Here is a 27,869-nt window from a genome sequence, read left to right on the forward strand (position 1 = left end):
ACACTACTTTGGGAACACCAGGAATTATTTTTGTTTAGGTCGATGACTTTCCGTCAATTACAACTAAATGTGGCGTGTGTGAGGGGAAATAACGAATCCAGTCACGTAACTGATTGTGAGACGATATTCCATAAGCACGCAATTTGATTACAAACTGCTTGTGACCGGCCGGTGTGGCCGAGCGGTTATAGGCGTTTGTCTGGAACCGCGCGACCGCTACGGTCGCAGGTTCGAATCCTGCCTCCAGTTCCATAGTGCTCAGAGCCATTTGAACCATTTGAACAAGCCTCTTGTGAGAGTATCAAAATCCTTCTGGAGATCTGGAAATGCGAATGCGGAATCAATTTGAGATCACTTGTCAATAGTACTAAACACTTCGTGTGTGTGAAGAGCTGGTTTTGTATGACAAGAACGATGTTTCCTGAATCTGTGTTGTCTGTGTATCAGTAGACCGTTGTCTTCGAAGCAATTCATTACGTCGAACACAATGTATGTTCCAAACTCCCGATGCATATCGATGTTAATTATATGGGCCAGTAATTTAGATGATCACTACTACTGCCTTTCTTGAATGTTGACGTGACCTATGCAGTTTTCCAGTCTTCGGATACGGGACTTTCGTAGAGCGAGCAGTTGCGTATGATTCTTAAGTATGGAGCTATTGCATCAGCATACTCTGAAAGGAACTTAATTGGTATACAGTCTGGACCGGAACAGTTGCTGTTATTAAATGATTTAAGTTGCTTCACGACTCCGAGCATAGATACTTGTACGTTACTCATGTTGGGAAAGGTTATTGATTCGAACGCTGGAATATTTGCTTCTTCTTCTTCGTTGAAGGAATTTCGCCGATGTTTCCATTCAGTTAAGCATAAAACTACAATATAAAAGCACGGTTAGATTCTGACGAAAACATTTCACAGACTTGCCAAAGCACAGACTAATGCCATTGGGACTAATGTAAGTAGAGCACTTGTCCAGCACAGTGGTTGTGGTCCACATAATAACACTAACAGGCGTTCACTGCATGCCACATCTGTCGACTATCACAGGAATGTTTCCTATTTTGTTAACTGCATTCTGCTGGCCTTTCGTAATATCAGAGAGCTTGGAGTAGAAGAGAGGTGTCACACAGTAGCTCTTACTGTATGCATTCCTAACTTTACTGGACTTTTTTCCCTTATTTTGGTGCACACTACCAGCTCTCAAAATATGGACTGCTTCCAGTATATATTTCATCAGTGCCTTTGCTCTCGCTTTCTCAGAGGAACCTATAGACGTCTCTGTTATCGCGGAGTCGTCATCCTAAACTGCGGTAGCCATTCTAGCAAACTAATGAAAGTAGAAGCTCAGTGTATCTCCATTTGGTACATGCACTGGAATTTCAGAAGCCTGCTGCTGCCGCCTTTTCTATGAAACTGAAAAATTGCTAACTACATACATGTTATTTACATATGTATTACCAAAAATACTTAGTAGCAACAAGCTCCATGAATGGTAAATATGTGTATTAACGCGGTACAGTTTTGTGTGGGAGCGTGGCTCGGGCAATAAGTGATACGTTTACCGTCCACTTAGCATCATGTTCAGACCTACTGTGACGATCATTTCTTGTTACTATGTGAAAAATGGCGAGGTGAACAACAGTACACAATCGACGGTAAACCCGGTAAGGTTGATGTAAAATCGGCAACAGAAGGCAAACTGCTGAAATCCTACGTATTGGTAATATTCAAGAATGGAGTTCGCAGTTAAGTGTGAAAAAGTTTGAAAGAGTTCCGCAACTTTCAAGCACACGCAAGTTGAAGAGTATTATTTTCTCAGTGCATTATAAAGCAAACGCCAGTGAAAGAAGCTGTGTCCAATCTGCACACACAAATTTAACAACAACATTACAGGACACTTGCAGTCACACTTCATCACTGTGGAATAGACTGAGATTGGACAGCGCTACTTTGGAAAAAACGGAAAACTCAGTTCTGTATTGTAAAGCTTCGTAATTGAAAACTGTTAAAGAGGGCTTCTACAAAAGAGACTGCTTACGAAACGATTGTGCGTCCCATGTCCGATATGAAGCAGCTGCTTTCGTTCATGTGCTACAGAGACATCTGTCAGCTCCTTCGAGAACGCCTGGTTGCATCTACGAAAGGAGCACAGTCACTGACACCATAAAGTACCAAAAGTATCCAGACACCTCTCTGTAGTGCGCCGTCGACCTCTAGACGTCACGAGAGGCGGACCCACCAAATGGTTCAAATGGCTCTGAGCACTACGGCACTTAACTTCTGAGGTCATCAGTCCCCTAGAACTTAGAACTACTTAAACCTAACTAACTTAAGGACATCACACACGTCCATGCCCGAGGCAGGATTCGAACTAGACCGTAGCAGGCCCCGCGGATCCGGACTGTAGCGCCTAGAACCTCTCGGCCACTCTGGTCGGCGGACCCACCAGTGTGGAAGGAGGCGAGGGCTGTCGGGATGTCAGCAGAGAAGCACCGACAGCGGGCAGCTGAGTGACGGTCTGGGCACTGTACATCACAGGCGTGTCAGGGGCATTTCACTCCTTTAAAACTGCCCAGAACTACTACTGGATATGTGTCTGCACAGTGGAAACGTGAAACGGCACCCACAGTTAATCGAAGCTCAGACCTACCCAATGTACTGTGTGAATGAATGATCTTCTAACATTCTGCGTGGTGTCTGTTTGTTCTATATAGTGTCTCTCTACCACTTTCGCGCAACGAAGCTCTGAGCGTTTTCTTTTTCTTTTTAGGGAATTGAACCTGGGACCTGTTGCTGGTAAGGAGACGCCAGACCACACATGACATGTACAGTTCAGAAGAGTTCAGTGAGACTAGCGATGATACAATCAAATACTTAATGATTTCAGCGTCAGCTCCACTGCACTCCCTGTAAAAGAATCGTAATGCTGACTAAATTTAGTGAAAGGGGTTCAAGGCTTTCCTATTTTTAGTTAGCTGGTAAATAACTTCGAAAAAGCAGTTAAGATTACCATTGGAATTTTTATTCTACTCACATAACATTGTTTATAAATTGTACTATTGATAAAACGAACTATTTTAACACAGGATGATAAAAACCAACTGCGCTCTACAAAAACGTGAACGAATATTCCCTGAATGGGTTTCCAAGTTCTATAACGGATCGAATGATGATCTGTACGATATCACATCTATAATATAGGTTTAAATTAAGTTACATAAAAGAGAAAACTAACAAAAATGGTCTACAGTGATCCTCAATTATCTTTAATTACTTATTTAACTTGTCGTAAATTGCAGTGACTGATGTGGCTTCTCAATAATTATATAACAGAAAAATCATCGCGTTTCAGATTTTAACTTCAAGTAGCAAATGTGAATACGATCGACACTAGTATTACTTAAAAAGGGGGTGTAACAGATGAGACCTCTGCAGTTCTGAGTGAAGCCTTATGCGCTGTTATGCGGCATCGCGTGCGTTCATTACTTTTCGTGGTGGGGCAATGTTTTTAACGTTTGCAACGTAACGGAGACGCGAAAAAGTCTCACGCTAAAACTTGCACCTGGTGTGGCCCTTTTAGCGTTATCGTGGGATCTATACTGTTCTTCTGAAGGGCTCTATCTTTTAACATGGGCTGGGGGGTGGACCTCCCGGCGGTCGGCCGGCGATGTGGGTGTCCCATTGTCCCGCTCTTGTCGTAGGGCCTTCTAGCCTACACGGCTCTGCTCTCGGCTCCTGTTCTCGTTTCTCCCCTCGGAACAGCGTCTGTTTCACGATGGGAAGGTATGACATGCATTTAGGCGTTCTTGTGTTAGTCTGTGGTATTCCATTTGTTCACTCATTGATGGTATTACTTTGTTTAATTTAATGTCAGAATTTATTCGGAGCTGTGTGACATACTGCCAGATTTGCTATCATGTCAGGGTTTTCATGGAAGGTGTTGGATTTGCCTGATACCTTACAATCATATGGCGTTGTTGCCCTGGGGACCCCATCTGGGTTTGTGAAAGTCTTTCTATTTGAAGCCACTTCGCCGAATTGGGCGGCCTTCTGATGACGAGCAGACGGAACTACTGGGGCAACACGAACACCCGATCTCTGACTGAAGAAAAGCTTCGACGCTGGACTCCGCGATCGACAGACAGTAATTACTAGAGCAGAAGCTGTGGACGCTTTTCGTACTGACGAACAGGGACCGTCGAGTACAGCAGAGGGTGGTTGTATAAAACCGCAAGAAATCAGCCGAAGGAATCACTCGTTAGCTCCAAAGTGCTACTACCAGTCCAGGAACATAATTACTGTGCACAGGTAGTTAAAAGGAACAGGGTACAATGGTGGATCCACACATTCCTGTGGTCAGTGGTTAAGCCACGTTTGACGTGGGGCAAAGTGCGACGCTACTGGACAGTGGACGGCTGGAAATTGGGGATTTGGAGTGATGAATCATGCAACGCTGCGCGGAAGTGTTTGGTTTTAGCGAATGCCTGGACAACATTACATGTCATCATGTGTAGTGGCAATAGTGGAGAACTATTGTGACGGTATGGGGGTCTTTTTTATATTGGGGTGCCGCCCGATTGTTGCCCTTTGGAAAACGCTATGTCCGGTAGGATGTGATCGCATGTTACAGCACTGTGCGCTGCACGCAGTAGAGGAACAGTTCGGAGATTCAAATGGCTCTGAGCACTATGGGACTCAATTGCTGTGGTCATTAGTCCCCCATAACTTAGAACTACTTAAACCTAACTAACCTAAGAACATCACACACATCCATGCCCGAGGCAGGATTAGAACCTGCGACCGTAGTAGTCGCACGGTTCCGGACTACTCGCCTAGAACCGCGAGACCACCGCGGCCGGCGAACAGTTCGGAGACTACCATCGTTTGTGTAAGTATGAAAATGCACCCTGGCACAAAGCAACATCTGAGAGGCAGTATTTTGTGGACAGTAACATTCCAGAAATGGACTGGCCTACCCAGAGTCCCATTCAGAACTCAATGGAACACCTTTGGGAAGTGTTAGACGGTGAAGCTGGCGCTAGACCCACTGTCCAAGTTCACTGTCGTCGGTGGTTGCGTCTCAAGAGGAATATGAGCTGTCATTCCTCCCATAGAGATTCAGACACCTCATTAGAAGTCTTCCCAGTACAGTTCAAGCGAAGATGAAGGATGCCACACCCCACATAAATGACCACTAATGTGTGTCCGGTTACTTTTGGCCAGGTAGTGTGCCTCTATGGAGGGTGAGCACTCACATGTGCAGAACAGGATGTAATATATCGTATGTCCATCGCCTGCGATATGCCTTTTTTACATTCAGTTTCTTGTTGTTATCTAGCGTTTTCATCTTTATTTTTTCATCCGCTGTGCATTTTTGCAAAACTTCAAAGGATAATTAAACTTGAAAAACTAAAGAAAAACTTCCCTCCTCCCCCTCTCACTCTCTCCTCTCTCTTCCACATTGGCATAACTACTCTCTCTCTCTCTCTCTCTCTCTCTGTCTCCTTCTCTCTCTCTCTCTCTCTCTCTCTCTCTCTACCCCTTCTAGTGTGTGTGCGCACACACACACACACACACACACACACACACACACACACACACACACACACAACAATTTCCTTCTTCCACGTAACCTGCTTAACATTTCATTATTTAAAAAAATAAATGCATAATAAGTAATGCTGTGATGTTTATTGTTTATTTCAAAAATGTTGATCAATACTAATGAAACAAAAGATAAATGAAACGCCAAACGAAATTTCAGTGCCAAAATTGTCGATGTAATATCTTCCAAACGCATTATTTAATAGATTTTATAAATAGCATAGATCTATTTTATCATGTAACTTCATGTTATTTTTGCAATATACGCTACTGGCCGTTAAAATTGCTACACCAAGAAGAAATGCAGATGATAAACGGGTATTCATTGGACAGATATATTATACTAGAGCTGACATGTGATTACATTTTCACGCAGTTTGGGTGCATAGATCCTGAGAAATCAGTACCGAGAACAACCACCTCTGGCCGTAATAATGGCCTTGATGCGCCTGGGCATTGAGTCAAACAGAGCTTGGATGATGTGTACAGGTACAGGTGCCCATGCAGCTTCAACACGATACCACAGTTCGTCAAGAGTAGTGATTGGCGTATTGTGACGAGCCACTTGCTCGGCCACCATTGACCAGACGTTTTCAACTGGTGAGAGATCTGGAGAATGTTCTGGCCAGGGCAGTAGTCGAACATTTTCTGTATCCAGAAAGGCCCGTACAGGACTTGCAACATGCGGTCGTGTATTATCCTGCTGAAATGTAGGGTTTCGCAGGGATGGAATGAAGGGTAGAGCCACGGGTCGTAACACATCTGCAATGTAACGTACACTGTGCAAAGTGCCGTCAATGCGATCAAGAGGTGATACGCCAGTATGGCGATGACGAATACACACTTCCAATGTGCGTTCACCGCGATATCAACAAACACAGATGCGAACATCATGATGCTGCAAAGAGAACCTGGATTCATCCGAAAAAATGACGTTTTGTCATTGATGCACCCAGGTTCGTCGTTGAGTACACCATCGCAGGTGCTCCTGTCTGTGATGCAGCGTCAGTGGTAACTGCAGCCATGGTCTCCAAGCTGATAGTCCATTCTGCTGCTAACGTCGTCGAACCGTTCGTGCAGATGGTTGTTGTCTTGCAAACGTCCCCATCTGCTGACTCAGGGATCGAGACGTGGCTGCACCATCCGTTACAGCCATGCGGATAAGATGCCTGTCATCTCGACTGCTAGTGATACGAGGCCGTTGGGATCCAGCACGGCGTTCCGTATTACCCTCCTGAACGCACCGATTTCATATTCTGCTAACAGTTATTGGATCTCGACCAACGCGAGCAGCAACGTCGCGATACGATAAACCGCAATCGCGATAAGCTACAATCCGTCCTTTATCAAAGTCGGAAACTTGATGGTATCCATTTCTCCTCCTTACACGAAGCATCACAACAACGTTTCACCAAGCAACGCCGGTCAACTGCTGTTTGTGTATGATAACTCGGTTGGAAACCTTCCTCATGTCAGCACGTTGTAGTAGTCGTACCGGCTCCAACCTTGTGTGTATGCTCTGAAAAGCTAATCATTTGCATATCACAGCATCATCTTCCTATCGGTTAAATTTCGCGTCTGTTGTACGTCATCTTCGAGGTGCAGCAGTTTTAATGGCCAGTGGTGTAGTAACTGATACATACTTACTGTCGCCAGTGTGTATTACAAGAGCAGAACAAAGAGACTGTATGCCCTTGCATAAACTCTTTGGCATAACTTTATCTGTACTCCTTGGTTTATTTAAGTTTTTTTAAAGCATGTGGGACGTGTTACCTGGTGCTAAGGGTGTGAACTCCAGTAAAATTGACGTCACTGGGAAACATTCATTATCTTTTCCAGAATACTGTGTGCACCAACAACCAACTAACGGATGCTAGTAACTGTAAGTAACGCAACAAAATCGATGCCTTGATGTCAATAGTTCTCGCCACACTCAGTGCTTACATGTTTCGATTATACATCTTTCCACGGCTACACGACCCCCACACAGCTGCAAATAATCGATAAATATGTACTATCTAATGCTGAATCACTAGGCGGTTCGAAAACGGTAATGGGATGATAAAATTGTAGAAGAAAACAAACGGCGATTGTTAGCAGTAACTTCATTATTCGTCACAGGCACAGCACGATCCCCACCCGTAATGGGTAAAAGTTTTGTACCTCACTAACGTCTAGACGCCCAGTTGAGCAATGTCTTCTTCGCTGCCGTCTCATTTTCAACTGCTTCAAATAAATCAATAATGCAGATGCAAATGTACTTTGACCAGCGTCCAAGGGAACGTTTTGTGATCTTTTCTGCAGCTTCGCTAGAGCAGTGCTGCCAAGCGGCTACCATGTATACTTACACTGTACGTACGGACTGCTGAAGCTCACTCAAATGAAGCCGTATTCCAGAGTGTATTGCGACACTATGAGCTGTGGCGACAATCGTAATTACAGTATGATAGGCAAATGTCACTATTTCGATTACCAAATGGTGCTAGGACGTAAAGCCATTAATTTTATGAATAATCATTGCTCGTTTTAGAATGATTAGTTACACGATAGATAACGTTTAATATTTCATTTTCTGCTAGTGTCTTCACATCATCTGCTGCCAATGGCGCGGGCATTATTTTAACCACCTTCTCGTGATGTTACTATTGTATAAATGATTGAACGCTTTACGAATGCAACTAATACTTGGATTCTTATTTTTTAAATATTTTCGTGGTTACCTACCAGCTTCTCTAGCTGTGTGCGAACTGCCAAGTAATTGTTGAGGTAATTTCCGAGAATGATTGCCTATCAAAGTCGAGGGGTCCAAACGATACATATCGAGCGTAAATCGATCATGCGGCTCCGCTGGCGGGCGTTCTGATCAATTATTTGTGATCGTCATTTTTATCTGTTTTGCATCGTTCCCTTAGCTGCTCTAAATTACATACCTCCGCGAATTAGTGAGTTGCTAGGGAAACCCGGACGATTTATGCCGTTAGTGAGTTGGATGTCTGATGTACTTGACGTTTCTTCGGCGGATTCTGACACATGGAAGACTCTAATTCCATGTTTATCCAGCGTAGAAAATTTTTCTACTTTTGTCCAAAATATGGAGTACTACCAGACGAGGAAAGAAGGGACTGTGTAGACTGTGATGGTACGAAGTGTGTAAAACTTCGTGAGAACAGTTTCGATGCTAAAATTCCGTTACACTTTCATTGCGGATAGTGCGGGAAAACGAACGAGTTTCAGGAAGAATACATGGCTCGATTCATCCAAATTATCCATCCAGACCACCGTAATGGACTTTCACATGACAAGAACACCGACGACGAGTAAGGTAAGTTGTCTCCTTTGCAGTAACAACTATTTTTGTAACGATTTTCTTTTGTCGTTACATTAGCGACCAACGTAAACACACTCATAACGCCCACCACCAGAGTAGCATGATCGATTTACGATCGCACGCTCGATATGTATCGTTTGGACCCCTCGACTTAAATAGGCAATCATTCTTGGAAATTGCCGTTGTTAAAATTAGCGTGTCATAAGAAATTCCTGAAAGCAAGGGAACTATGTATATTACATTACTTTATACACATATAAACGAGAAGATTAAATGAAATACGGATAGTGTAATAATGCTTATGGTACAATAAGCAGGTATTGATATTTTTCTTCGTAGAGTTATCTTCCACTTCCATTCCCAGGAGTAAGAAATGGTCGGTTAAACAACGAAAACCACCCAGCAGCTGCACTGAACCAGTACTAAAGAAGAAAAAGCTTTCGTCATCTTTGGAGGCAATTCAAGTTGAACAGTAATTTTACAAAAAGAAGTAGCTCCTAGAGGCCAAGAATGTCTCGTAAAAATGGTGCCAAGATTTGGCTGCATTAAAATGAGTCTGAAATCCTCAAAGAAACTCTCAAATCGAACTACAATAGGCGCAAGGCGTCAGAAAGAACATAACGACCACACACATAAACGTGTAAGCATTTCCAACTTAAAACATGCAACGTTACTATTCATTTCTCGTCGTCGTCGTCGGTGATAATAATACGCTCGGCTACTGTCAATGGCGTATGCACAGCACTCAGATTTTACTGTAATACGTTGACGATAGCAGATTGGCGAAGTATTAGTTTAATTACATTTGCATCATCATCTTGGAAAAATCACTACCCCGGTTAGTGAGTAGGAAATAAGGTAGGAGTACTATTAAAAAACAGTAAGTTTTCAGTGTATATCAAGCCATTCTTCTGTTACTATAGGCTAACTGCTCGAAGCGCTAACATCGCTGCAGTTGGCAAAAGATTACATTTGTTTGCCGTATAGAGTTCCTCGACTGTTTGTTGTAGACGGCGGTTTGACTTCCACGGGTGAAAGTTCAGCTGAGAGGCGTACAAAGGTGTACTCAACTTTTCAGTACATTTTTTACTGAACGATGAGTTTTAGAATACACAGGCAAGGACTCCGTCATTTGATAATAACGTTAGTTTATTTTCTACAAGCCATGAACTGAGGTCATGTACTGCTCTACTTGAAACCGAGTCAATGTTGCACACAACATCCTTTACTACCAAGCTAGTGTCATCAGCAAACAGAAATATTTTAGAGTAACCCATAATACTAGATGGCATATATTTATATAAATAAGGAACAGGAGTGGCCCCAACACTGATCCCTGGGGCACCTCCCACTTGACTGGCCCCCACTCAGATCCCACATCACAGCCGTTGTCAACATTGTGAATAATGACCTTTTGCTGCCTGTTGCTAAAGTAAGAGGTGAACCAATTGTGTGCTACTCCCCTTATTCCGTATTGGTCCAACTTCTGGAGCTCTATTGTGTGATCAACACAGTCAAATGCCTTTGGTAAATCAAGAAATACTCCAAGCGTTCGAAACTTTTTGTTTAGCCCATCCAGTACCTCACAGAGAAAAGAGAATATAACGTTATCAGTTGTCAAACGACTTCTAAAGCCGAACTGTACATTTGATAGCAAATCGTGTGATATAAAATGATCAATTAACCTTACATACGCAGCCTTTTCTATAACTTTTGCAAACACTGATGGCACAGAAATAGGTCTAAAATTATCTACATTATCCCTTTCTCCCTTTTTATAAAGAGGCTTTACTACTGAGTATTACAAATATGGCTAAATACAGGACTAACATGTGCAGAATAGTGCTTTAATATTCTACTAGACACTCCATCATAACCATGAGAGTGATTTGATTATTGTCTCAATCTCCCTCTTGTCTGTATCACAGAGGAGTATGTCAGACGTCAATCTCGGAAAGGCATTCGCTAAGAAATTTATATGATTTCCTGTAGATATTAAATTTTTATTTAATTCACCAGCAGTGCTCAGAAAATGGTTGTTAAATACTGTATATATATCTGGTTTATCAGTAACAGAAATATTATTACTGCAAACTGACTTTATATCGTCAACCTTGTGCTGCTAACCAGACACTTCCTTCACAACTGTCAATATGGCTTTAATTTTATCCTGTGAATTAGCTATTCTATTTGCATACCACATACTTTTTGCCTTGCTAATAACATTTTTAAGCACCTTACAATACTGTTTGTAATGGGCTACTGTAGCTTGATTGTGACTACTTCTAACATTTTGATATAATTCCCGCTTTGTTCTACATGATATCCTTATCCCACTAGTCAGCCAACAGGGCTCTCCATTACTGCTAGTACCCCGTTTCGAATGTTCTAATGGAAAGCAACTCTCAAAGAGCATGAGAAATGTGTTATGGAAAGCATTGTATTTATCATCTATATTATCGGCACTATAAACATCTTACCACTCTTGTTCCTTGACAAGTTTTGAAAAACTCTCTATTGCTGTTGGATTAACTTTCCTACGTAGTTTGTAATTAAATACGACATTGGTTTGAGTACAAAAACCTTTTAGTGTTAAAATTTGTGCATCATGGTCTGAAAGGCCATTCACCCTTTTACTAACAGAATGCTCATCTAGTAATGAAGAATGAATAAAAATATTGTCTATGACTGTGCTACTGTTCCCCTGCACCCTAGTTGGAAAAAACAGAGTTTGCATCAGATCATATGAATTTAGGAGATCTACCAACATCCTTTTTCTTGCACAATCATGTACAAAATTAATATTGAAGTCGCCACATAGAACTACTTTCTGGTACTTCCTACAAAGTGAATCAAGAACCCTCTCTAACTTAAGCAAAAATGCTCTGAAGTCAGAGTTAGGGAAGCTATAAACAACAGCAATTAGAAGTTTAGTTTCACTAAATTCAACTAGTGCTGCACAACTTTCAAATATCTGTTCAGTGGAGTGTCGTGACACGTCTATGGACTCAAATGAAATACTGTTTTTTACATACAGAGCACTCCCCCACCCCACAAGGAACTCATTGAGAAACAGCCAGCTAATCTGTAGCCTGGTAAAGGAAGCCTCTGAATTATCAAATTATTTAAGTGGTGCTCTGATACACCAATAATTTCAGAGTTAACTTATATTATCAGTTCACTAACTTTATCTCTAATACCTCTTATATTTTGATGAAATATGCTAATTCCTTCTCTACTTGGAAACATTACATCCTCTGGAGGTGAGCCCTTAGTTAGAGGCACTTCCTTTAAGCAGGTATACCTATCAGCTGACTTCAGTCTAAAAAAGGTGCAGCTCTAACACCAACTACTATAGGAATTTTTCCATGAGTGATACCACTACCACCACCACCCACTACACTGTCACTTACAAGCTTAGCCAGCCTCCCCTTCGCATACCTATTGAGGTGCAGGCCATGCCTAGTGAAACCCCATCTACCGATAGACCCAACTGGCACCACTGAGATGTGATCCATGCCCTCCGCCACCAGTGCCCTCCCCAGCCCCACATTAACGCTCCTAGCAGCCGCATTAAGGTGAGGCCGATCATGACGCTGAAACAGTTGCACGAAATGCACATTAGTGCCACCAGTTTGAGTAGCTATCTTAACCAAGTCACCACTGACATGATATTCCCTGTCCCTATCGAGACTGTTCCCCACTATCACTACCTGATCCTCTTTCGTAAAATTCTTACATAACTCCCCTATGCTTTCAGTCACCTGAGCCAACCCTGCACTAGGCTTCACAATGCTGGTGACCTGGTAATGTACATATACTGACACGTTCCATGAGCTGTGAAATTTGCTCCTCGGTTTGGTCCTACGGAACTCGAAGAGTAAATAAATAAAATGCCAATGTGAATACTCGTCTTGTTGTCACTTTCCCTAAAGAATTTAGAAATTCTGATGGAATGTTATCTATCACCTCTTCTACGTTCTTCGATCTTTAGTCTTCCAAAACTTTTCTAAATTCTGATTCTAATGTTGGCTTCCCTGTGTCTTCCCTACTTCACTGTGGACTCCAGTTTCTTTTTCTATCACGACATGAGGCAAGTCGTCCCTGTGATGGAGGCTTTCAATGTGCTGTTTCCACCTATCCGCTGCACTAACAGTGGAATTCCCACTGCACTCTTTAGGAATATCATAAACCATTGCTGCGTGGCTGCTTGTATTGTAAGACCCTTAACGATGTTACGTGGCAAGTAAGCCCGCCCCATTGAGAATATTCATCATCTGCTTCTGGAGTTGATTCGTAAGATCGACGACTGTATCTCCCCAGGTAACTCTTCAAAACAAGAAAATCATTTTGCTGTAGCACAAAAATTCATTTTTCTTGACTTTGTTCATTGCCTAAACGTCGATATAAAATTTCAGCAACAAATACACTATTAATACAAAATATAAACCATCAGTGCAGTAGTCATTTTATATTAGAAGGAAAAACAATACTTTTTAATACTACACAAGCTCACTTCCACTGTTGTCATCAAAAATCATTCAGAAACAATCATTTGTTCTCCATGTCCATAAGTAGATTTTGTATTGTACAAAACTGACTGTAAATTGTGATGGGTAGAAGTGGTATGTATCTTAAGAAAACGTAACTCATCAATGCCTTCTGTACAATATTTAATTATTTTACTATAGAAAACTATATGCATTTATAAAGAGAGAACAATTGCCACAAATTTTGGAGCAAAGAAAGTGTCTTTTGTATAACAATAACTAAATTTAATCATAAATGCTGCACACTATTTACAAAGATTTTCTAAAATTAACTCTTTGTGCACAAACATCACATAGAATAATCAAGAAACTGAAGCACTGCTGCCCTCTGAATACTGTTGTGTGAGAAACAAAGATATTTACATATTACTAAACTCCAAATTAAACATAAATTACGAAACTTATATTTTAAAAGATAAAGTGATCTCACTACATTCTCCTGTCATGTATTGTAGCTTAACAAACAAAGTTATTTTTCAGTGTGAAATATTGCATCGTATTTCACCCGAAAACTGCTCTTTTATTCTCATAACACAACTGTCTGTCGAATGAATCCACTAATATAGCTACAAATATTCTATACATTCTGTAAGTGTAAAGCCGTGATAAAATATACTTCAGGTGATCAACACTTACTGGTTTGGCACAGTTACTAAACTAGTGGCATACCCTTCCACTGTATTGTAGTCTATTTGTTTCCAAAATTTCACTATACATCGGTGTATTAACATCATCTTTTGCACCACACACACTGTTCATAGAAAAATTTCTTTGGCGAAACACTGTACACAGAAGTTTGTTTTGAAGACTTTTTAATTCTCATTGTCATTATTCAGTACTTATAAAAAAGTGGTAGCTCTAGCTTACGGTTGCACTTTTTATTTTCATGCTCTAGAGTTATGGTAATAATTTTTATGATGATATATTGTCCTGTTTATAGACATGGACCAAAGTTAGAAAAAGTAATAAAATGAACCAGTTCTAATATTGAATATTATAAGTATGATGGTAGTGGGTGTAAACTAACTTTGTGTAAGAAATCCCAAAGTGCTTTAGGGAATTTAACTTATCATTACGACTTTTATTTTCAATCACATTTATGTTATTAAATTGACAGATATATCACTATCTAGGCACACTACACATATTAATGCCAATAACTGGTAACTGCAAGATAAAGGAAATCATTTAGTATGTAGAGTGATACGTTAATAAACAAATATATTTATGTACAGAAAAGTTTTATCTGCATTAGGCATTCAGATCTACAGGTCTGCTATATGCCAGATGCAGGTAAAGTATTGGGTACTAACATTTATTAAATAAAACTGTTTTCATCCGAAAATAAACTTTGAACAATGTTATATAATACATCAGCCGTAATATTTGGTAACAATGTTGCGGACTAGACAAAGGTAAAGAGTGTTATTTATGGAGTTAGATGATTTATAAAACTTAAAAAATTGTTAACTTTTCTTTGTACTGAGTTACCAATAAGATCATGTAATAAAAATCTTGTATTGAGAAATGGTAAATGTCCCTGTCTGTCACAGAATGAAACAGCAGGAAATAGGCACTTAATAAATGGCATTCACTCCCTACAGTAGCAATTGAAAAACATATACATTTTACTTTTAAACTGTTGCACAAACCGAAATATACAAATATATTTCGCATTCTGTGCCACTGTTTGTCTATAACAGCATCGGGCTAGAAAGTCTCAACAGTTCTTGTCGATATTTTGCATGTTTCAGGTGCTCCCATTTTTAAACAAAAGTTAGATATTTTTAGCAATTTACATTTATATCATAAATAGTGGTATAGCGATCTGGAAAGGCTTTCAATAATTTATAGCGATCATAAAACAGTTTAGGATTAGTACACGCTAAACTTTAAGGATTTATGGGTAGAAACCTGTTGTAGCTCTTCTTTTTCGCAGTTTTCCTGTCCTTACTATTGTGAATATTGTGTGTCTGTTATTAATCACAACTAACCTCTTGCCGGGTGTGGGTGTTTTCATCCACGATACACACACAAGAATTTTGTCAAGCGAAAATCCGGCAAATACGATATGAGTATTGCTGACACTGTTGTTCACAAAGAATGATTTAGCATGTACTGTTATTGTCATATGGAGTACAATGATGGGACGAAGTAATTTTGATTTCCGTTACTTTTCTACCCTGAAAGATGTTACCAGAGAATTATTACTCCTATATTGCTGGCTGACGAATATATATGATGACACAGTCGTAATCTGCAAATGCTGATGAAATGACAGAAGCGCTTAGCGGCGTAGGCTTGGAATGTGTTGTGTGGGGAACACTCAACTCCTCAGGGGCATTCTACTGGCGGATGTTTCTCATTCTGGAGCGACGTTTACGTCCTCAGCTGTTTCTCTCTCTCTCTCCCTCTCTCCCTCCCTCCCTGCCTCCCTCTCTCATGTGCACTCAACGGGCTCACGTATCTGGCGACTGGGATGCTCATATTCTCTAGTGCTGCCAACTTTGCGAACGAGTTCTCCCTTTAATGGTAACTTGGCTATGTTTCATTGCCTTTGTCTGCGCTCGAACTCAAGTGGCGACAGTCGTTGCTAAGAATCTCCTGTTTCTGTAAGTAATGTTTTGAACACTGTAGTTGTTGTTTTGAGTGCAAGATCTTTGTTATTCTAACAAGTTTTGGTAGGAAGTCGCTTCGAGTATATGTGACTGGAACTTTCGCACTGTTACAGCATATTCTGTTTTAGTCATCCATGTCCCAGAAAATTACCAATTCGTATTGTGTGACATTCCTACGGATATATTATTCTTTTTTAAGATATGATAAAATTGTAATGGAAAATAACTCTCAGCATTGTAATTTCAGGTAATAAACATGGAAAAGTAGTAATTTTAGAACATTTGTATGGTTAATCAGTAGTACTGCCCATATCGTTTATTATGATAGTATACTAAGAAATATAATTATTCTATTTTTGATTGTGTGTTTCAGTTTCGATTCAAACATATAGTATCATTTTCAGTGTAGACTTTTAGTAAAGTTATTATTAGAAGGTTTGAATACATTGTATAGTAGTAAAACTTTGTACTTGTACTTTGAAGAGTCGTTGTGTAGAGTATATAAATCATCTGATGATGCCTATAGCCTTCAGTGGATATGAGAACTGGAATGTGGAAAGAAATAAAGATAGGCATTAGATTGATACTTCCGTTGTTGTTGGGGGGACGGGGTGGGGGGGGGGGGGGGGAGGACATTGGAAAACTCATTAACTTAGTCTCTATAGTTTATACCAGTCAGTGCTCACACAATTTGTATTTATTGGCTCTTTACGTTTCGTCTTTTCAGACGTTATCACTAGCTCAAAATGCTTCTTGGAAGATGTGTGCGTCAGAGTATATTAAGAGTGAAGTCATTCCCAAAGCTTCCACCAGAGGACTCTTGGAGTAAACATATCATCGAAGATCCTACTGTGGACTCTAGTAGAAGTCTTGGTACTATCTGGATGCAGAATTCTGTTCTTCAGCACTGAAATTCCCCGGTCTTTCTGCTTTTTGTGCTTTGCATCTTCCGGCATGTTATTGTCGGAGAAAAAATTTCCATCGGTGTGTACGTGTTTAAGGATTATTTATCCGTTTTAGATTATAAAACTTATGTCGTGTACTACAAAAATATCGAAGCAGAGATTGTCAGATCAGCAGGATATTGCAAGAGATGTATATAACCAGAATAATTATTTTCTTAGCGTTTGCTACAAATTTTACAATCTCTTTCGTGGTTTTGTTCCTCCAAATGGTAAATTTTTCTTATTACCACATTTCTTGATAATTGATTGAGTTATTAATATTTATAGTTTCAGTGCGTTTAAAGAAATCCACGAAGATTTAATGCCCTAGCAATAATTCGTACGCTCTGTGTCATGTCTATGTATATCCTGGAGGAAACTGATAAGCAACGTTGCCGAAATGTGTCACTCTACACATATATCTGCGTTGTCAAAATGGATACACGTAGTATCTATAAGTACGGATAATTTTCCTGAATACTCAGAATTTAAGGCAATACGTTCACTTTTGGAGTGCATGTATCCTATGGCACTGACTGGCAACATAGTTGCTAGTAGCCAATGCGTGACGTCAGTTATCAAGTATGTTAATATGTACTTAATTTTCGACTGAGGTGTAAGTGGCATTCCACATTTTAATATCGGTTTGTATTTTATAAGTATATCCTTTGTTCATTCGTAGCATTTTTATGGGAGTGGTCTAGTCTTTGCTGTATTGTGAAATGTTTTCTAAGGCATTAAAGCAGTGAATATGTATGTTTATTATCTTATGACTAACATCTTATCGCCCACCCGGCTAGCCGTGCGGTCTAACGCACTGCTTCCCCGGCACGAATCCGCCCGGCCCATTAGCGTCGAGGTCCGGTGTGCCGGCCAGTCTGTGGATGGTTTTTAAGGAGGTTTTTCATTTGCCTCGGCTTATTCCGCCTCAGTTACACTATGTTTGCGATTGGTGCGCATACACTTTCTCCACGCGTGCACTATCATTACTCTACTACGCAAACATTGGGGTTACGCTCGTCTGGTGTGAGACGTTCCCGGGGGTTTTCTCTGGGGGTCGAATCGCACAATAACCCTGGGTTTGGCGTGGGGCGGCGGTGGGGTGAGTTGACTGCTGTAGCCTGTTGCGGGTTTGTGAACCACTGAGGGGTACGGTGGGGACGAAGCCTCTCCATCGTTTCTAGGTCCCCAGTTCCATACAATACAACATCTTATCACCTGCCGCAAGCTCCAGTTGAGAGATGATCCACGTGAAATCGAATATCGTGACTCTGTTATCAATCCGATGCTTTCGTGTCTAGACTGTCATGAAGGAATATTCTGATACCTAGTGAGTGACCACTTAGCTTATTTTCTTTATTGCCTGGAAAAAACTAGAAAAACAAAACGTAACAGCCTTAACTAAATCACATCAACACGTGAAGTGTTTGCATGTACAACCCAGTAATACTCGAAATAAATGTCATTATTAAACACGCAACAGCTGCTTCAAGAATATTTTATTTTTAGTTGAGACTGGTTTCGACCAAAAAATCACGTTCAGTGATGGAAGTTATCAATGCATCAAACTCCCACAGCCTTCGTCGACTGTAGGTGACATTCGGATCAAAAGTATTCTCGACAGTAAAGAACACATCCTTGCACCAGTAAATTGCTGGTTTCTTAAAATGTTATAAATCTGTGGAACACTGCTTACAAAAAATATTTGGTTGCTAATTCATCAAGAACAAAATGTTTTTTTTTTTTTTGTACAAAAATGCCAAACGTCGATATTTGACCAGGGACACGTTTTATACAGTCTTAAATTCGTGTGTATAATCTATGACGAAATATAAATAATTAGCAGGAGGTGACGTATGCTCTGCAGCTTTTCGCATCTGTGATTTACAGTGTATCTGGTATTCCTCCGGTAGAAACGTAGAAGACATATGAGCAGAGAACTAGAATTTAACTACTAGTTCTTTCTCTGCACTGTTGTAAACAAATTTCCAGCACGCTCAAGGAATGGCAGAACACGCAATGGGAATCATAGTCCGGTACCTCATATGAAATTGCGGGTGTGTCAAAACTTCAGCACTGGTCTAGAAGAAGCCTTAAGCTGTTAACATGTAAATGCTCTCTCTCTCTCTCTCTCTCTCTCTCTCTCTAACTGATTTTCTATTGTAAAGTTACCCAATCACTTGGAAGTTCCAGTTCTAAAAAGGTAAACGTTTACATCTTTGGTACCTCTTGAAATACTACTGATTTCGCTCCATCAAACACACGATTTTCTCCCACTTGGAATTTGCTGTACATGTATATTTGATGCACAAAGTCAATGAGCAATTTTCACAGCAAGTACACGTTCGAAGTAATTACAAATATTAGTGAGAACATATTTCTTGGATGACAGTGTGTGTAGATTACGCAATACATTTAGTAACAACGAAAATGTGTGGCATGGTTTGTCTTCGTTGTGAACTATTTTCTACTACTCTGACGCAGTGAAAGCAAGTAATTAGAAACATCCGTATTACAGTACAGCACGTAGAATTATAGGAAAATGGTAAGATAACCTGTGAAAATTTTCGTACAATGATTCTGCTGTTACTGTCCGCAGGTAGTGGTTTACTACCTAGCTGAAGAATCACATTCTTTGTCTTTATTGTCACTTTGAAAATAATCTGAAATCAATAAGAAGCTCCAGTATTAAACGTTTATATCTTTGGTAATAGATAAACTCTTCGACAGTCCGACTCTCTACCGACGTTAAGTCCACTTGAGGTTTCGTAGCGGACGCCCGCACGCTTCAGTGTGTTGGGAAGGGACGCGGTGAGTGGTGAACGCCGGTTCCCATTGTCGGCCCGGTCACGTGTCGCTCGAGCGCGGTGCGATTGTTGCGGGCGTGTGACGTCACGGCTCTTCGAACACTTCCGGCAGCTCGTCGTTCCTGTGTGGAACCATGGGCCCCATGGCTATGCTCACCTGGGACACCATGGTGCGGCTGATGGCGTCCTTGGACTTGTCTGCAACAAAAGGACAATGGGGGTGAACAGCTGTGCAGTGGGAGAGGGAACGGGCTCTCTTAACCCGTCAGTGCCGAGCGTTACGTTGATGCTATGTGTGACATGGCTGGGATGTCAAAAAAATGAAGTCAGTCCTGTGAGAATTAATAAGAAAAATACAAAATGTGTAATGATAAGTGCAACAAAAGTAAGAACAACTATACAGCTAGAACAACAAAATATAGAACAAGTTAATGCTTTCAGATATCTGGGAAGCATAATTAAGGAAGCATCAGATGTAATAAGGAGATGAGAACACGTACAGAAATTGCCAAGAAGGCATTTAATAAGAATAGGAGGCTTCTATGTGGGTGAACGGACACGGATCTGAGGAGGAGACTGGCGGAGTGCTTTATATGGAGTATGGCATTATACAGAACTAAGACATGGACACTGAGGAAAGAGGAAGGAAGAAGAATAGAAGGATTTGAGGTGTGGGTCTGGAGGACGATGGAAAGGATAAAATGGGTAGACAAAGTGAAAAATGAGGAGGAGCTGGGAAGAGTGGGGGCGGGGGCAGGGGGAGATTGGGAAATTTTAAAGGTAATGACGAAGAAGAAATAAAGTTCGCTTGTACATTGGATGAAAAGAGATTGGTTACTGATGGGTAGTATGGAGATAACGGTGAATGGTAGAGGAAGATGCAGAAGATATGAGAGGGCGGATAATGTAAGTAAAGGAAACAATCATGAGAACATGAAGAGTCTAGCAAATGACGGGAGTGCATGGAAAGCTACATGTGAAGACCTGCCCAAGGGCAGAACACATGATGATGATGATGATGATGATGATGATGATGATGAGTATGAAACAGCCTTTTACTGATTTTTTAGACAGTTTTGATCTTCCACAATCTTAGTATCGTTATTTAAGAATTGTTGAACATATGTTCTTCCATTCCTACGTTAGTAGTTTTAAGAATCAAATCATGGATTCATACTCTATATAACAATGAAACTATTTTATCATTCAGGCTCAAGAACAGCAAATAGTTCCCCAGCACACCAACGGTCACATGCTAATTATTTAAATGTATGCAACATTATTTGTATCGTAACGACACATATTACATTTTTAGCGTTACATAAAGGTAACGCTAAATAAAAATGAGAGCATTTTGATGATTCTACCCATCATCCTATTATGCCTAGTGCTGTTTTAATGTGGTATTATTTTGGAAGCACTGGAACTACGATAGAAAATAGTGTCCCCCAAAATTTTCCCCTTCCAAAGAAGGAACTGAAGAAAAAGAGGTACGTTCTGCCACACAAAAGGAAAATGACCTGTTTCTGTGAAAATGGCGTGACAACTCCATTATTTGGGTAGTATCTTGCTCCTTTGCATCTCCTTGACCCTCCATTCTGACAGAATACGACAAGCACATCGGTGGATTTGATCGAATGAGTCAATATGTGAATCAGTACAAGATAAATATCTGTAACAGGAAATGGTACTCAACGGTTTTCTGTTACTTATTGGATGTCACAGTACACAATCCCTGGATACTCTAGCAAAAAATGGAAAACTATGTCTCTTGTAAATTTTCGAAGAGAAATTATGCAGTTATACTTGACGAAGTATATGAAGCCACCAAATGGGGCTGCATGAATCCCATACTGTACTGTAGGAGATGAACTTCGGTTTGGTGGAACGAAGAACCTGATTCTGAAAGTACACGAACAAAAAAGATGATGTTGTGTTGGAATAAGGCATCAGCACCTACCTAATGCAAGAAATGTAATGCACGACTACCCATTGAATGTTTTGCGGTTTATCACATCAAGTAATTTGTTATTTTACTTTTTGATCTGTCATTTGTACTCATGTTCAGTTTCTTTGCTTCAGAACAATAATGTGTAACATTACCCTTACTGTGCAGAAACTGACATAATGTCCTTGCAGAAATGAGCAATCACTGGCAGCAAAACGTAATGTAAATGTACGGTTTCCTGTTAAAAGTGTAGCATACAGGGACATGGCAGTATGAGTGCAGATATTTTTACTTGTGACAGAGGACAGTACAGAGGATGTGCAGAGTAATAATCAGAGCTATTTGGAGTAGTATGTTTTTAGGTTGATTCATACCTGCAAGTACATGTGGCAATAGCAAGCCATTCCTTGGGCAAGCCGGTCAGGTGTTGAAGCGTGGACGCAAAACGGTCAGTCTATACCGACAGGCGTAGTCCAGTAAGTGGTGCAATAACGACCGTGCAGAAAATGTCAGGTTTTAAATCATGTGCCGTGTTCGCAGGAAGAGTTAGGTACAGAGAAAAAACAGTTGACACACTGAAGTGACTAAATATTAAAGTACAATATTTGCACTTACACACCCAGTAGATGGTACAGTAGATTACATGAAAACCAGTAAGGTAAAAATTGCTTTTCCACTTGAAATGCTTCTTTTCTAATACGCGTATAATAAGCAAGGTAAAAGTAAGGAATATTAAAGAAATTAACGAAAAAATAATATGGGCGCTATTAGGTTAACGCCGAGATGCCTGTTCAAAGATTTATGCCACCAAGATGCTGGGAAGAAATGTGGCGCACAGGGTGTCGAAACTGAACTACTACTATTTGAGGGATGTTCGAACAACTAACAAGAGTGCGGTGGCTGTCGGGAACGTTGTGTGGCTGCACCCCGTAATTTATCTGCCATCCAATGCATGTATTACACGGGTCACCAGGTCACAAATGACGCAGTGCATTAGCAGAATGTTGCGCGACTTCTGAACAAACACAATTACGACGTACTGCTGCTTATAATGTTAGGTAGTAAGTTTGCTACCGAGCGTGGTGGTGCAATGGTTATCACACTGGACTTGCATTAGGGAAGCGACGGTTTAAACCCGCGCCCGGCCACCTTGATTTAGGTTTTCCGTGATTTCCCTAAATCTCTTTAGGCAAATGCCAGGATGGTTCCTTTGAAAGAACACCGCCGACTTCCTTCCCCATCGTGTTCTAGTCCAATGGGTGGTTGACATCGCTGTTTGGTCCCCTCCCCCAAAGCAAGCAAGCAACCAACCAGTAAGTTTCCGTACCTCCTTGGATTATGTTCAGTAGGGTCGAAGCTATCATGGCGAGTGGAGTAATATCTGATTGTTAGAAGTGGAAAAACAGGCACAAAGCAAAGTAAGGGAAAGACAAAATCATATGTGTGTTATTAATCATTTGTCATCCAAAATTAGTATTCCAGCGAAAAAAAGTTTTCTTTAACTGTTATCTTGTTTTACAAATTTGTGCCTCTTATCTCTAAAGTTTTAATGAGTAACATAGCAATTCAGCTCCCGTTCACCGCACCGACACCCCGCATGTGATACCGGATGCAAGAGAATGACTGATAACACGGTCATTGTAGCGTAGGTAATGTTGAACCGTGCTAAAGTTTCCAGATAGCCCTAAGTCGGATGTGCACCGCTGTCGGGCTAGGGCTACTAAACGACACCCGATCCAGGGACTGCATTCGACTACCGTGAAGGACAGGTCGCAAAAAATTTTGTGAGACCACAGCAACTTGTTTTTATTAAATATGACCTGCTCCGATTATTATTTACTGACTTTTTACAAGATGGTGATTTTACATCTGGCATTTCGTCGGGAGTCAACATTTCTCGTAATTTATGGCCAATTTTGAGCTCGATGTCCTGCAATATATGTTAATGATTTAAAATCAATCAACTGAATATGGCATAAAAGGCCGAAACCTGGGTCGTAATTAAATAGACAACAATACAGTTAAATGGCGGTGTGTTCATTTAATAAAACAGTTACAATACGCCCGTATTTTCAAGAGAGTGAGCCAATCGTTTCTTGGAGTGAATCATCTTTACATCGAAACTGGAAACAGAAACGTCTTGCACATACTGTAAGAAATCTACTCATGTGAAGTTAATTGCGCTCTTACTCCAACGGAATGCTACAGGGCCATAGCTGTATTCAGTAATAAAGGGCATCATAAAACCGAACCCGTAACGAAACCACAAGCAGATACTATATGTGAAGGACTCTGTACAACTAGCGTGTATAACGGTTGTGTATGTTACTACTAATTCACAGCTGCCGTTCGTCATATGTTACGGGTCAGAGCAATACACATTTTATCGTAGTTTACTGTTGTGTAAGGTGCCATATTCAATCCAGGAAGAGAAAACTGTGCTTAAACCCTAAATTCGTTTTGAATTACTTGAAGAAACACGTCAAATGTTTGTAGAAAAACTTACGAATGCCAATACCCCCGAAAACAGTTTAGGTTTCAGATGCAAAACGAATTAATTATTTAAATAAAGAACTTTTTAACATAACGTTTTTTTTAAAAAGGAGTAGAAATGTTGTAAGTATTGTCATAGCCATTTAAAAAAATCACAAATAAAAATTTTCAGACTGTCACTACAGGGTTAGAAATCTGTGTGGGGATAGGAGAAATTATATTACACTTTTTAGTTCAGTTTAAAAATGTATTACATCAAAGAAATTTTATTTAAATAATCATTGTCTACTTTTTAGTTGTGTGTGTGGGTGTGTGTGTTTGTGTGTGAGTAGATTGCCAACCGGTGCGGCCGTGCGGTTCTAGGCGCTTCAGTCTGGAACCGCTCGACCGCTACGGTCGCAGGTTCGAATCCTGCCTCGGGCATGGATGTGTGTGATGTCCTTAGGTCAGTTAGGTTTAAGTAGTTCTAAGTTCTAGGGGACTGATGACCTCAGAAGTTAAGTCCCATAGTGCTCAGAGCCATTTGTGTGTCGATTTCAAATATTTTGATATTGCAGCAGAGGCATATGGTAAATTTCAGATTAAATTAGGTTACTCTTCACCTGAGTTAACCAATATATTGCTTCCTCCCGCGTATAACCCGCGAAAATGTCTTGAAGGTAAATATTAGAAAGATTTTAGCTCACACGATGACTCTTCCTGCGAACCGTTCGCGTATTGAACAGGAAAAGGTGGTAAATAGCAATGCTACATTTGTACCCTTTGCCACAAACCAGACAAGACAGCGAGATAATATTGCATTGTCATCCACTTCTGAATTAGGTTGAAAGTTTGAAGTGTCCGGCTCACTGTTAAGCTAGTTTAAAATCAATTACAAAGTCAGTGCTGAACAGGCAATAGAGAAGAAAGGAACCTAATAAAAAAGTGTCAAAAGAGGCAACTTTCCGCTAAGACTCCAAAAGCCATTGCCGATTTTGAAAGGAGAATGACTGCCACCGGTACCGGTGCACAACGTATCCCAACAATCTGGTAAGTACACATCGTAAAGTTATTTATGAATCAAAATTGAAACCTTAGCGCGTTACAATTGTGTGCAACAAGTAGAGGAAGCAGACAAACCGAAACGTATCCATTATCGCAGCTGGCTTCTCGACAGGCGTTGTTGGATGGCAGATAGACCCGATGCAGTGTTCCATGTCAGACTAGGCACGGTTTCGTTTATCGAGCCAAGTTAATTTGCAGACTACCAGGCATTACGTGGCGTGTAGTCCTCACACAATATTCTAACGATATTCTAGTGTCCACTACAAAATGAGAAAGTTGGTGTTCGGTGTACTGTTTCCGGTAAACGTATTGTGGGACCAACATTTTTTGACATTTGTCAATACAGGGTCGCCCGCACATTTTCATGTCAGCAGAGGCAAAAACATTTTCCCCATACATCTACATCTGTATCTGTATCCTGCAAACAACGTGAGGTGCGTGGCAGGGCGTACATCCCATTGTACCAGTTATTAGGGTTTCTTCCCGTTCCGTTCACGTATGGAGTGCGGGAAGAATGACAGAAGTCTTCTGTGCGTGCAGTGATTGTTCTAATTTATCTTCGTGGTCCATGTCTGGACGATAAGTAGGGGATTGTGGTACATAGCTAGATTCATCATTTAAAGCCAGTTCTTGAAGTTTTGTTACTAGACTTTCTCAGGGCAGTTGAAGTCCATCTTCAAGAATTTGCTAGTTTCTTCAGCGTCACTGTAACGCTCTCCACAGGCAAGCAAACCTGTGACCATTCGTGCCTCCCTTCTCTGTATAAATTCAGTTTTCCCCATTAGTCCAAGTTCGCATGGGTCCCACACACGTGAGCAACATTCTAGTATCGGTCGCACGAGTGATGTATAAGCAATAGATTAGATTAGTACTTATTCCATAGATCATGAATATCACACTTCATAATGATGTGTAACGTGTCAGGTTAATAAAAGGTGTCTATACATAATATTACATTACAAAAATATTACATGACACTTAATATTTTTAATTTTTTGTGGGGGTTGGGGAAATTAGCCACTTACTATATCCAAAAATTCATCTAATGAGTAGAAGGAGTAGCCTTTTAAAAATTCTTTTAATTTCCTTTTAAATGCTAAATGCCTATCTACCAGACTTTTGATGCTATTAGGTAACTGACCCAAGACTTTTGTGGCAGCATAATTTACCGCCTTCTGAGCCAAAGTTAGATTTAACATTGAGCAGTGAAGATCATCCTTTCTCCTAGTGTTGTAGCCATGTAAACTGCTATTACTTTTGAATTCGTTCGGATTGTTCATAACAAATCTCCTTTGTAGACGGATTGCACTTCCCCAGTATTCTACCCACGGCTGAACCTACGTGATCATTCCATTTCATGTCCCAACAGTGTTACACCTAGGTATTTGTACGAGATGAGACATTCCAAGAATGATTCATTGTCAGTATAGTCATAAGACACTACGTTTTTTTCGTTTTGTGAGAGCACAGTTTCACATTTCTGAACAGTTAAAGCAAATTGCCAACCTTTGCACCTATTTGAAACGTGATCAAGATCTGACTGAATATTTATGCAGCTTCTTTGATATGTACTTCATTATAGATAACTGCATCATCTGCATAAAGCCTGAGGGTACTATTAATATTGTCTGAAACGTCATTAATATATAATACGAACTCAAAGCGTCCCAACACCCACCCCTAGAACACACATGAAGTTATCCTTACATCTGATGACGACTCTCCATCCGAGATAACTTTCTGTGTCCTCCCTACCAAAACGTCCTCAGTCCTCCACCAATTTCAGTTGATACCACATATGACCATACTTTTGACAATGAGCGCAGGTGCGGTAGTGACTCAAATGCTTTTCGGAAATCAGGGAATACTGCGCCTATCTGAGTGCCTTCATCCAAAGCTTTTAGTGTGTCACGTGAGAAGTCTATCGATTTTCTTGCGTTAAGAGCGACGTGTTGAGTTCTCTCTGAGTTACAATACTCGTACATAAAACATGTTCCATAATTCTGCAACAGATTAACGTCGGAGATATAGATGTCCTGTCGCAAGCAGACGTTAGCTACGCTTTTTTCCAGTCACTTGGTATCTTTAGTTGGTTCATCGACCTACTATATACTGCTGCTAGAAGGAGAAAAAGTTCTTTGGCGTGTCGACTGACATTGCTCGTCATGCCCAGAATGCTTTTAACAGAATAAAACGTAAAGAAGTACAGTAAATAAGGGAGAAGTGCAGAAGTGCTGTGTCACAAGTGGCATGAGTCTGCTTGCGAAGTCGTCCAACCACTTTCAGTTCTCCATTGCTGTGAAACACGTGCTACAAAAGCCTTCCCCAGCCATAAGCAAATGAGAGTAATCTCATCACTGGCGCTCGCCTTCACCTACATCTGCATAGCAGCTCCACAGTTCACACTTATCTGTCGAGCAAAGAACCGTGCTTAGTAGTTGGAAGAAAGCACACGTCACGCTTGTCTACAAGAAGAGTAGGAGAAGTGATCCACAAAACAGTATCTTTTGCATCAATTTGTTGTAGGC

At 40.6% G+C, this 27,869-nt stretch overlaps 1 protein-coding gene across 4 annotated transcripts in view; it reads right to left on the bottom strand.

Moving 5' to 3' along the window:
• Positions 1-13,164: 13,164 nt before the first annotated feature.
• LOC126291658 (G-protein coupled receptor moody-like) overlaps positions 13,165-27,869 on the bottom strand; it is a 467,186-nt gene continuing 452,481 nt past the window's right edge. For all 4 annotated transcript variants that reach the window (XM_049985232.1, XM_049985233.1, XM_049985234.1 and 1 more), the window contains one exon: positions 13,165-20,054. In XM_049985232.1, the coding sequence (XP_049841189.1) occupies positions 19,942-20,054 (113 nt within the window). In that variant the 3' untranslated portion in view covers positions 13,165-19,941. The remainder of the gene's footprint in view (positions 20,055-27,869) is intronic.

This window comes from Schistocerca gregaria, chromosome 9, assembly GCF_023897955.1.
Source record: "Schistocerca gregaria isolate iqSchGreg1 chromosome 9, iqSchGreg1.2, whole genome shotgun sequence".
Classification (NCBI taxonomy): domain Eukaryota; kingdom Metazoa; phylum Arthropoda; class Insecta; order Orthoptera; family Acrididae; genus Schistocerca; species Schistocerca gregaria.